Source organism: Babylonia areolata, chromosome 6, assembly GCF_041734735.1.
Source record: "Babylonia areolata isolate BAREFJ2019XMU chromosome 6, ASM4173473v1, whole genome shotgun sequence".
Taxonomy (NCBI): domain Eukaryota; kingdom Metazoa; phylum Mollusca; class Gastropoda; order Neogastropoda; family Buccinidae; genus Babylonia; species Babylonia areolata.
Genome location: NC_134881.1, coordinates 38930203 through 38943409, shown reverse-complemented (window position 1 = coordinate 38943409; position 13207 = coordinate 38930203). Strand labels below are relative to the sequence as shown.

Sequence of the window (13207 nt, the reverse complement as noted above, 5' to 3'; positions counted from 1 at the left end):
TCATCACCACCATCACCACCACCACCATCACCATCATCACCACCACCATCACCACCACCACCATCATCACCACCACCACCATCACCACAACCACCACCATCACCACCTCCACCACCACCACCACCTCCATCATCACCACCATCACCACCACCACCACATCCATCATCACCACCATCACCACCACAATCACCACCACCACCACCTCCATCACCACCACCATCACCACCATCATCACCATCACCACCACCACCACCATCACCACCACTACTACCACCTCCATCACCAACACCATCACCACCACCACCATCACCACCACCACCATCACCACCATGACCACCATCACCACCACCACTATCACCACCGTCACCATCATCACCACCACCATCACCACCATCACCACCATCACCATCACCACCACCACCACCACCACCACCATCACCACCATGAACCCTGCCCCCCCAGGTGCTGCTGGCCAGTGCCTGTAAGAGCAGCAAGACGACGCTGGGCCGCCTGGGCATCTTCACCGTCACCTCCTTCCACGCCCTGGTCAGTGCCCGCAAGCCTCTGGTGCTGCCCAACATCCTGGGCACCAAGGGGGGCAACAAGGGGGGAGGGGGGGGCATGCTGTCCCCCCGCGCCGACCGCTGTGACCCACCGCCCCTCTCCTCTTCGGCATCGTCCAAACCTCGCTCCCGCACCCCCACCGGCACCCTGAACACCAGCGTCAGTTCCGAGTCAGTTTGGGGGACACTATCTGTTTTCTGTTTGTTTTGTTTGTCAGTTTGGGACACTTCTGTTTTCTGTTTGTTTGTTTGTCAGTTTGGGACACTTCTGTTTTCTGTTTGTTTGTTTGTCAGTTTGGGACACTTCTGTTTTCTGTTTGTTTGTTTGTCAGTTTGGGATACTTTGTTTTCTGTTTGTTTGTTTGTCAGTTTGAGACACTTCTGTTTTCTGTTTGTTTGTTTGTCAGTTTGGGTCACTTTGTTTTCTGTTTGTTTGTTTGTCAGTTTTGGACACTGTTTTCTGCTTGTGTGTTTGTCAGTTTGGGACACTGTTTTCTGTTTGTTTGTCAGTTTGGGACACTTCTGTTTTCTGTTTGTTTGTTTGTCAGTTTGGGACACTTCTGTTTTCTGTTTGTTTGTTTGTCAGTTTGAGACACTGTTTTCTGTTTGTTTGTTTGTCAGTTTGGGACACTGTTTTCTGTTTGTTTGTTTGTCAGTTTGGGACACTGTTTTCAGTTTGTTTGTTAGTCAGTTTGGGACACTGTTTTCTGTTTGTTTGTTTGTCAGTTTGGGTCACTGTTTTTTGTTTGATTGTTTGTCAGTTTGGGTCACTTTGTTTTCTGTTTGTTTGTTTGTCAGTTTGGGACACTGTTTTCTGCTTGTGTGTTTGTCGGTTTAGGACACTGTTTTCAGTTTGTTAGTTTGGGACACTTCTGTTTTCTGTTTGTTTGTTTGTTTGTCAGTTTGGGACACTGTTTTCAGTTTGTCAGTTTGGGACACTTCTGTATGTTTGTTTGTCAGTTTGGGACACTGTTTTCTGTTTGTTTGTTTGTCAGTTTGGGACACTGTTTTCTGTTTGTTTGTTTGTCAGTTTGGGACACTGTTTTCTGTTTGTTTGTTTGTCAGTTTGGGACACTGTTTTCTGTTTGTTTGTTTGTCAGTTTGGGACACTGTTTTCTGTTTGTTTGTTTGTCAGTTTGGGACACTGTTTTCTGTTTGTTTGTTTGTCAGTTTGGGACACTTTGTTTTCTGTTTGTTTGTTTGTCAGTTTGGGACACTTCTGTTTTCTGTTTGTTTGTTTGTCAGTTTGGGACACTTCTGTTTTCTGTTTGTTTGTTTGTCAGTTTGGGACACTGTTTTTTGCTTGTGTGTTTGTCAGTTTGGGACACTGTTTTCTGTTTGTTTGTTTGTCAGTTTGGGACACTGTTTTCAGTTTGTTTGTTTGTCAGTTTGGGACACTGTTTTCTGTTTGTTTGTTTGTCAGTTTGGGACACTTCTGTTTTCTGTTTGTTTGTTTGTCAGTTTGGGACACTGTTTTCTGCTTGTGTGTTTGTCAGTTTGGGACACTTCTGTTTTCTGTTTGTTTGTTTGTCAGTTTGAGACAGTTTTCTGCTTGTGTGTTTGTCAGTTTGGGACACTGTTTTCTGTTTGTTTGTTTGTCAGTTTGGGACACTGTTTTCTGTTTGTTTGTTTGTCAGTTTGGGACACTTTGTTTTCTGTTTGTTTGTCAGTTTGGGACACTTCTGTTTTCTGTTTGTTTGTTTGTCAGTTTGGGACACTTCTGTTTTCTGTTTGTTTGTTTGTCAATTTGGGACACTTCTGTTTTCTGTTTGTTTGTTTGCGTTGTATTGGATGAGGTGATAAAGGGAGGTCCCCTGTGCAGCATGCCTGTAACATACTTTAAAGAAATCATGGGTACAAAATTGTATAGAAAAAAAATCAACACTTTGACATGAAAACAATCACACTGGTCGGCAGAAACAAAAATGTATATATGTACATAATGATAATGATAACAGTACAATATTGTATATATGTACATAATGATAATGACAACAGTACAATTGTACATATATGTACATCATGATAATAATAACAGTACAATTGTATATATGTCCATAATGATAATGATAACAGTATGTATATATGTACATAATGATAATGGTAACAGTATGTACATATGCACAAAATCATAATGATAACAGTACAATTGTATATATGTCCATAATGATAATGATAACAGTGTGTATATATGTACATAATGATAATGATAACAGTACAGTTGCTGAGCGGTTTCAAGCCTCTCAAACTGCTTTACAAGAACATGTCAGGCACAGAGCATGCAAGCACGCACGCACGCACACACACACACACACACACACACACACACACACACACACACACACACACACACACACACACTCATGCACACACACACACACACACACACACACACACACATCATGCACACATGGAAGAAATAAAATTGGAACAGTAGAATGCAGACACAGAATGGAATGCATTTATTATGTAGAGACTGGAATATTTTGAGATTTGTGGGTTTTTTTAAGGATTTGTGTTCGGATCCACTCTGTTTACGCATACCCAGATTCAAACACTCGACTGTTGGCCACCGTTCTTTCTCTGTTTCTGGACCTTGCGATTGGAATGAACTTCCTCTTTCGCTTCGTCAAGTCTCCACACTCAGCTCTTTCAAGTCTGGCCTTAAAACCCACCTCTTCCCAAAATAGCCTCCCTTGCCTGCCTCTTCCTTGTCTTTAGTTTCTACAGTTTTAGAGTTACACATGCGTGTGAATGACTGGTGCGAAAGCGCTTTGATTTGTCTCTGCACAAGATCCAGCGCTGTATAAATACCATTATTATTATTATTATCATTATTATTGTGTGAAGGACTGTGACGGGACTGAAAGGCAGAGAATTTCTGTTCAGTACAGATGAAGAACTCTCCCACCCAGTTTCTCTCTGTTGACTTTGGGAGCAGTCTTCATGTGTGCTGTGTGTTTGGGGATGGGGAGAAAGGAGGAGGGAGGTGGTATGGGGGGGGGGGGGGGTTATGTCTTCATACTTGTATTTTGTGGGCTTGGTTTTTGGGTTGTTTTTTTGTTTGTTGTTGTTGTTTTTTGTTTGTTTCTTTTTGCTTGCAAGGAAATCTACCTTATTTTACGAGGACATTCTGAAGTCTGAAGTTGTGCTCATTTTTATGCTTATTCGCATGGTTTTCGCTCAGTATACAACCCCCCAATCACCACCACCCTTCCCAAGTCCAGACCAGATCTGAACGTGTGTGTGTGTGTGTGTGTGTGTGTGTGTGTGCACAGAGCCCTGTACAAAACCAACACGCTGCGTGGCCATGACTCAGTGGAGAACCTCTTGGAGCGATCCACCACAGAGCACACGTTGACCCAGGAGAGTCTGTCTCGGGTCACGCTGCCCAACAACCAGGTCTGTACATTGGTGTGTGACTTTGGGTGTGACTGTGTGTGTGGGTGTGACTGTGACTGGGTGGGTGTGACTGTGTGTGTGTGGGTGACTGTGGGTGTGACTTTGGGTGGGTGTGTGGGTGTGTGTGTGTGTGCGTGTGTATGTGGGTGTGACTGTAGGTGTGACTGTGGGTGTGTGGGTGGGTGTGTTGGGGGAGATGGTTGTGAAATGCCCACACAAAGGTGTGCATCTTCAGGTAAATGTCTGTTCAGGTAGTGTTTTTTTAGACACACAAAATATCAGTGCATAAACGAGCAAGATGTTTATGCACTGTAAATACAATGCAAGTTTCAAACTTCGTTTTTAACAGCCAATGTCCAACTGGAATGTGAAGCAACCTGTGTGACATTTTTAAACAGGAAGAAGAAATTTTCAACAGCGTCTTCAAATGGTCTTTCTGGAAATGAAAGTGTACAAGGTTTCAGGCTTCAGATTCCAAAAGTGTACAAGGCTCCAGGTTTCAGATTCCAAAAGTGTACAAGGCTTCAGGTTTCAGATTCCAAAAGTGTACAAGGCTTCAGGTTTCAGATTCCAAAAGTGTACAAGGCTTCAGGTTTCAGATTCCAAAAGTGTACAAGGCTTCAGGTTTCATATTCTAAAAGTGTACAAGGCTTCAGGCTTCAGATTCCAAAAGTGTACAAGGCTTCAGGTTTCATATTCCAAAAGTGTACAAGGCTTCAGATTCCAAAAGTGTACAAGGCTTCAGGCTTCAGATTCCAAAAGTGTACAAGGCTTCAGATTCCAAAAGTGTACAAGGCTCCAGGTTTCAGATTCTAAAAGTGTACAAGGCTTCAGGTTTCAGATTCCAAAAGTGTACAAGGCTTCAGGCTTCAGATTCTAAAAGTGTACAAGGCTTCAGGCTTCAGATTCCAAAAGTGTGTGTACGTAAGTCACCCTCCTCCAAATGCCCACAGGAGCATGTGAATTGTTTACCAGATTTACTTTAACTCACTCAGTACGGCCAGTCCTCTCTTCTCCTCTACACAGACCCATCGGATGTCCAGTGGGTGTCTGAATGACCCAACCTTTAGCTTCCGTCGTCAGAATTGTGGTATTCTTTGTCAACAAACACCTCTTCAGTATAAGAGCCTTCCACTTGCAATATTTTGATGGTGGTAATTGGGGTGAAACGCTGTTAACGTCGTCTCTTTCGCCGTTTGTATGGGGTGAGTTAAATGGTGTTCAGTTTTGATCTGTAAAACCAATGACATAATTTGCCCTTTAGTCAGTATGCTATAGTGAGGATAAAATTGAACAGCATTTGATGTGTGTGTGTGTGAGAGAGACAGGGAGAGTGTTAGCCTATAATGTGTGTGAAGTGTTGTTTTTGTCTTTATGTCTTTAGCTTGGTGTTTCTTTTCCCTCTGTCTGTTGTTGTGTTCATGTTTCCCTCTGGTTGGTATCAGCTGTTCTGTAACCAGTGTGTTATTTGTGAAATTTTTGTCTTTGATTTATCCATTTATTGACATGTTTATATTTCATAATCATTCACATGTTTTCTATTTACTTCTTTCATGTTTTACCTTTGTACACTTCTGTATGTAACTTTTTTTTTTTTTTTTTTTTATTATGAATTTTCCTCCAAAAATGTAGTCACATATATATTCAAGACTGTTATCCACCACGTACAGATATTGAGATATTGAGCTTTGTACAACTGGTCCCGACGGACACAAAAAGGATGTATATGATGGTGGTAGCTGTCCATAAAGTTTGCCACGTATGCTGATGAAGTTGCACAGTGTGTGGTGTGCTCTGAAGGTGTGTGCTGTTAACTAACACCATGCCCAGCAACTGGGTCAGAAGCACATTGACAGGGGTGAAGGTGTTAGCAGTAGGATTACCTCCCCTGACAGGTTGTTCTCATCCTCGTTCACTAAAGCTGATTTCTATTTCTTTGTGTCAGCACTTTTGGTTGTTAGCATTTAGCACAGGAATTCACCACCAGATCTTGATTTCATTTGTCAGTTGTTGTGTTTTTTTAAACATAAATTTACAGGGTTAAGTTTGTTGTTTTTTATATTTGATATTGAATATATTACCTTCACTTTTGAGTAAAGGACATCATGCACAATTTTTTTTTTTTTAATAATATCAGCGTATATTTAATTGTATTAGTTATTCAGTAAGAGCTCTAGTGTATTATCGTTTACTATTGTTCTGATTAAAGACATAAAGTTGAGTTTTGGGGAAGAAAATATAGATTAAGAAAATACTAGTGAATGCAATGGTAATTCCAACTCAGTGAAGCAGGTATAGCAAGTTATCCCCCTTTATTCAGCGCAGTGTGATTTTTGCCATGGCTTAAAAAGTTATGTAAAAAGCAAACAGTCTTTGTAGAGGTTTCAGTACCACTTCACATAACCTACAAATCAGGTAAACTTAGTTATTGTTTGATAATGATAAGCTGATGAAAGAAAGTATCTTTTTAAAATATCTGCATGTTTTCTCTGGGTAATCTTCTCTGACACATGTATTTTTCTGTGTACTCAGACAATACACATTAACTGTTCATAACTTTCATCTGTAACTCTTCTGAATCCACAACCATTTATGCAATGATAACCATAGTTCATTTATTTATTTATAGTCTGTTCATCTAAGATGATGATATTAGACTGAAAATAAATTATTATTATTATTTGGATTATTAATCATTTCTATCATAATGATGATTGTTATTATTAATTAGAAATCGACATTTCTGTATATTCGAATGAAAATGGGGGCGGTTGAGGTTGGAGGGGAGGGGGTGAAGGGGGAGGGTACTAAGAAAGGAAGAGAGAGAGAGAACAGAATGTGGAAAAGATAAAGTACAAAATCTAAAATGGAGAGGGTGAGTGTTAGTGATTGGAGAAAGAAAAAAACCCATAATACTGGAAGGGTGTGTGTGAGAGGTAGGACGGGGGAAGCGGGATTAGGACAAAAAAAAAAAGATCAATAATCAAATATTGTATGCACTACTTCATCATCACATCATGATAACCATACTATCTCAATGAAACACAAACATTGTACAGCAAAGTAACTGGTAAAGATAAAGATAATTGTATCACTCTAAACAGGGGGTACTGTAACTGGTGGTATATCTACACCTTAAACACAAGACCAGTAAAGATAATTGTATCACTCTAAACAGGAGGTACTGCAACAGGTGGTATATCTACACCTTAAACACAAGACCGGTAAAGATAATTGTATCACTCTAAACAGGAGCTACTGCAACGGGTGGTATATCTACACCTTAAACACAAGACCGGTAAAGATAATTGTATCACTCTAAACAGGAACTGCAGCAACTGGTGGTATATCTACACCTTAAACACAAGACCGGTAAAGATAATTGTATCACTCTAAACAGGAGGTGCTGCAACTGGTGGTATATCTACACCTTAAACACAAGACTGGTAAAGATAATTGTATCACTCTAAACAGGAGGTACTGCAATTGGTGGTATATCTACACCTTAAACACAAGACCAGTAAAGATAACTGTATCACTCTAAACCGGAGGTGCTGCAACTGGTGGTATATCTACACCTTAAACATAAGACCGGTAGAGATAATTGTATCACTCTAAACAGGAGGTATATCTATGGTGGTATATCTACACCTTAACTGTTTTAATCATAGGCTATGGAACCTTCAACATTTTTAATCATAAGCGATGGAAACTTTAACCTTTTGATCATCTTAACTGGTGTTGGTTGTGGTTTGTTGTTATATGTATCTTCTTCTTCTTCTTCTGCGTTCACTCGTATGCACACGAGTGGGCTTTTTTACGTGTATGACCGTTTTTACCCCGCCGTGTAGGCAGCCATACTCCGTTTTTGGGGGTGTGCATGCTGGGTATGTTCTTGTTTCCATAACTCACCGAACGCTGACATGGATTACAGGATCTTTAACGTGCGTATTTGATCTTCTGCTTGCATATACACACGAAGGGGGTTCAGGCACTAGCAGGTCCTCACATATGTTGACCTGGGAGATGGTAAAAATCTCCACCCTTTACCCACCAGGCGCCGTCACCGTGATTCGAACCCGGGACCCTCAGATTGACAGTCCAATGCTTTAACCACTCGGCTATTGCGCCCGTCCGTTACATGTATCAATGTACCTGTGTGTGTGTGTGTGTGTGTGTGTGTACTGCACGTGCTCTAACCCTCACCCTGGTAGCGGCAAGCCGTTTCTGTCTGGTGCCTGTGCCCCCACACAGTGCTACAACTTTCAGACCATGCTGATCGGCGTGGACAAGGGCACCAGCGTGCGCGACCTGCTGGAAAGCACGTGCAGCAAGCGGCAGCTGAACCCCCGCGACCACTACGTCCGCATCCGACCCATGGGGGCCACCGATGACAAGTTCGTCATCCCAGACCGCAACGAGATCGTCAAAAAACTGGTGAGGGGTTGTGTGTGTGTGTGTGTGTGTGAAGGGTTGTGTGTGTGTGTGTGTGTGTGTGTGTGTGTGTGAGGGGTTGTGTGTGTGTGTGTGTGTGTGAGGGGTTGTGTGTGTGTGTGTGTGAGGAGTTGTGTCTGTATCTGTGTGTGTGAGGGGTTGTGTGTGTGTCTGTGTGTCTGTGTGTGTGAAGGGTTGTGTGTGTGTGTGAGGGGTTGTGTGTGTGTGTGTGAGGGTTGTGTGTGTGTGTGTTGTCAGCAGTATATATGTGACATGTTGTCATCAGTGTATATGTGACATGTTGTCAGCAGTATATATGTGACATGTGTTGTCAGCAGCAGATATGTGTGACATGTGTTTATATATGTGACATGTTGTCAGCAGTATATATGTGACATGTGTTGTCAGCAATATATATGTGACATGTTGTCACATGACATGTTGTCAGCAGTATATATGTGACATGTTTCGTCAGCAGAATTTATGTGACATGTGTTGTAAGCAGTATGTATGTGTGGCATGCTGTCAGCAGTATAGATGTGACATGTGTTGTCAGCAGTATCTATGTGACATGTGTTGATATATATGATGTGTGTCATCAGCGGTATGAGGCTATCAAGGTGTGCCAGAAGTGCCTCATCCAGCTGTGTTCATGTGATATATGTTGATATATGATCTGTGTTGATATATGTGATGTGTGTTGATACATGTGACATGTGTTGATGTATGTGACATGTGTTGATACATGTGACATGTGTTGATATATGTGACCTGTGTTGATATATGCGACATGTGTTGATATATGTGATCTGTGTTGATATATGTGACATGTGTGTATATGTGTGGCGTGCGTGTTGATATATGTGACATTTGTTGATATATGTGGCATGTGTGTTGATATATGTGACATGTGTTGATATATGTGACATGTGTCATCAGCAGTACGAGGCGATCGAAGTGTGCCAGAAGTGCCTCTTCCAGCTGTGTACATGTGACATATGTTGATATATGTGACCTGTGTTGATATATGTGACCTGTGTTGATATATGTGACATGTGTTGATATATGTGACCTGTGTCGATATATGTGACCTGTGTTGATATGTGTGACATGTGTTGATATATATGACCTGTGTCATCAGTGGTACGAGGTGATCGAAGTGTGCCAGAAGTGCCTCTTCCAGCTATGTATATGTGACATATCTTGATATATGTGACCTGTGTTGATATATGTGACATGTGTGTTGATATATGTTGATATATGTGACATGTGTGTTGATATATGCGACCTGTGTTGATATGTGTGACATGTGTTGATATATGTGACCTGTGCGTTGATATATGCGACCTGTGTTGATATGTGACGTGTGTCATCAGCGGTACGAGGCGATCGAAGTGTGCCAGAAGTGCCTCTTCCAGCTATGTACATGTGACGTATGTTGAGATATGTGACCTGTGTTGATATATGTGGCATATGTGTTGATATATGTGACATGTGTTGATATATGTGACCTGTGTGTTGATATATGTAGCGTGTGTGTTGATATATGTGACGTGTGTTGATATATGTGACATGTCTCATCAGCAGTACGAGGAGATCAAAGTTTGTCAGAAGTGCCTCTTCCAGCTGTGTACATGTGACATATGTTGATATATGTGACCTGTGTTGATATATGTGACCTGTGTTGATATATATGACATGTGTCATCAGCGGTACGAGGTGATCGAAGTGTGCCAGAAGTGCCTCTTCCAGCTGTGTACATGTGACATATGTTGATATATGTGATCTGTGTTGATATATGTGACATGTGTTGATATATGTGGTGTGTGTGTTGATATATGTGACATGTGTTGATATATGTGACATGTGTCATCAGCGGTACGAGGTGATCGAAGTGTGCCAGAAGTGCCTCTTCCAGCTATGTATATGTGACATATCTTGATATATGTGACCTGTGTTGATATATGTGACATGTGTGTTGATATATGCGACCTGTGTTGATATATGTGACATGTGTGTTGATATATGTGACCTGTGTTGATATATGTGACGTGTGTCATCAGCGGTACGAGGCGATCGAAGTGTGTCAGAAGTGCCTCTTCCAGCTATGTACATGTGACGTATGTTGAGATATGTGACGTGTTGATATATGTGACATGTTGATATATATGACGTGTGTTGATGTGACCTGTGTTGATATATGTGACGTGTGTTGATATATGTGACATGTGTCGATATATGTGACATGTGTTGATATATGTGACATGTGTCATCAGCGGTACGAGGCGATTGAAGTGTGCCAGAAGTGCCTCTTCCAGCTGGAGCTGACCAAGCCGAACAGGGACGGCCTTTTTGGGTTCGGCGTGGAGGCGGAGCTGGCTGAGGACTATGACCGTGACGATGAGCTGCAGGTCTACGTCTGTGACGTCACTGCAGGGGGCGTGGCCGACAGCAAGGGTCAGGGGGCACTTGTCTGTCTGCTGCTGTGTGTGTGTGTGGGTGTTTTCTGTGTGTGTGTGTGTGCGTGTGTGTGGTATGTGTGTGTGTGTGCGTGTATGTTTTCTGTGTGTGTGCGCGTGTGTGAGTGTGCGTGTGTGTGTTTTCTGTGTGTGTGTGTGTGTGTGTATGTGCACACTTGTGTGCGTGTGTGTGTTTTCTGTGTGTGTGTGTTTGGTGTGTAATCTGTGTTTGGGGGATGGTGTATGTTCTGTGTGTGTGTGTGTATGTTCTCTGTGTGTGTGTGTTTGCACGTTTTTTTTCTCTGTGTGTGTGTGTGTGTGTGTAATCTGTGTTTGGGGGATGGTGTTTCTTCTCTGTGTGAGTGTGTGTGTGTGTGTGTGTGTGTGTGTGTGTGTGTGAACATGGTCAGATGTGGAAGTGGAATGTAAGAGGTGGGCAGTGACACCTCCCTAGGTCTGATTGTCGATGACAATGGTGATCAACACAAGATGCTATCACAGAGCAATCAGTTGTGACAAAACATAACAAGCACAGCACAATACAGTATGATACAGCACAACACAATACAGTATGATACAGCACAATACAGTACAGTGTTCTGAGCCCTAGACACAGATAGTGGATGTGAACTCACTGCCTTCCTGTTCTGAGCCCTAGACACAGTGGATGTGAACTCACTGCCTTCCTGTTCTGAGCCCAAGACACAAGACAGTGAATGTGAACTCAATGCCTTCCTGTTCTGAGCCCTAAGCACAGTGGATGTGAACTCACTGCCTTCCTGTTCTGAGCCCTAGACACAGTGGATGTGAACTCACTGCCTTCCTGTTCTGAGCCCAAGACACAAGACAGTGAATGTGAACTCAATGTCTTCCTGTTCTGAGCCCTAAGCACAGTGGATGTGAACTCACTGCCTTCCTGTTCTGAACCCTAAGCACAGTGGATGTGAACTCACTGCCTTTCTGTTCTGAGCCCTAGACACAGTGGATGTGAACTCACTGCCTTCCTGTTCTGAGCCCTAAGCACAGTGGATGTGAACTCGCTGCCTTCCTGTTCTGAGCCCTAAGCACAGTGGATGTGAACTCGCTGCCTTCCTGTTCTGAGCCCTAGACACAGTGGATGTGAACTCACTGCCTTCCTGTTCTGAGCCCTAAGCACAGTGAATGTGAACTCACTGCCTTTCTGTTCTGAGCCCTAGACACAGTGGTTGTGAACTCACTGCCTTCCTGTTCTGAGCCCTAGACACAGTGAATGTGAACTCACTGCCTTTCTGTTCTGAGCCCTAGACACAGTGGATGTGAACTCACTGCCTTCCTGTTCTGAGCCCTAGACACAAGACAGTGAATGTGAACTCACTGCCTTCCTGTTCTGAGCCCTAGACACAGACAGTGAATGTGAACTCACTGCCTTTCTGTTCTGAGCCCTAGACACAGACAGTGAATGTGAACTCACTGCCTTTCTGTTCTGAGCCCTAGACACAAGACAGTGAATGTGAATGAAAGCCCCAACAGCTCTAAAAGCCTATGGGACCTTTTTAACCTTTAACCTAGCAATACATGACCTGTCCAGGTGTGATCGTGGGTGACGAGATCCTGGTGATCAATGGCAAGATGGTGTCCGAGCTGGACATGGTGTACATCGAGAGCCTGCTGCACGAGTCCCGGACCCTCTTCCTCACCGTGCGCTCCATGCGCACCCAGCCGCCCCCCTCCCACTCCATCAGCCCCCACACCCAGGCCTACATCTCCAACATGGTCTGCCCCCCACCTCCCCCCACCCAGCCCCGCATCTCCGACAGGTCACTTGGAGACCTCATTGTGCCCGCTCCCACTGAGGACACAGGTAATGATAATTTTAAACAAGAGAGGCAAGGCCTTCAAGACTCACTTGTGATACACTTAAAAAAAACAAAAAAAAACAATCCAAGCTTTTTATGTATTGAGTATAATTTCAAAATGTAATGTTTAAGATGAGAAAGATCAGTCAAAGCAAATTAAGTCCCCTAGCATTAATTACAGAGTAATTTCCCTTTTTTTACTATCTGCACCAAAACGTTTGCAAAATAAATAAAACTTCCATGCTTAGCAAAAGAAGTTCCTGTTTGAACAAAAAATGATGATAATGACTGCTCTTGTTGTTGGGTCAGAATATCAGATCAAAGTGCCAAGTTTAGAGAATACAAAAAATATAAATATAACAGTAAATGCAGTTTGCATATAATTAGGCTTCATTTTTTATTTTTTTGTGCCAATCCCAGAGGAGCAATAGTGTTTTAAATAAGATGATTGGAAAGAACTGAATTTTTCCTATTTTTATACCTAATTTGGTGTCAACTGACAAAGTATTTGCAG

The 13207-nt window shown here is 42.6% G+C and overlaps 1 protein-coding gene across 1 annotated transcript in view; it reads left to right on the top strand.

The window, feature by feature from the left end:
• LOC143283002 (protein still life, isoforms C/SIF type 2-like) overlaps positions 1 to 13207 on the top strand; it is a 121832-nt gene that overhangs the window by 86699 nt on the left and 21926 nt on the right. The window contains exons 8-12 of the mRNA XM_076588978.1: positions 463 to 734; positions 3842 to 3965; positions 8220 to 8402; positions 10676 to 10856; positions 12426 to 12698. Of these exons, the coding sequence (XP_076445093.1) occupies positions 463 to 734; positions 3842 to 3965; positions 8220 to 8402; positions 10676 to 10856; positions 12426 to 12698 (1033 nt within the window). The remainder of the gene's footprint in view (positions 1 to 462; positions 735 to 3841; positions 3966 to 8219; positions 8403 to 10675; positions 10857 to 12425; positions 12699 to 13207) is intronic.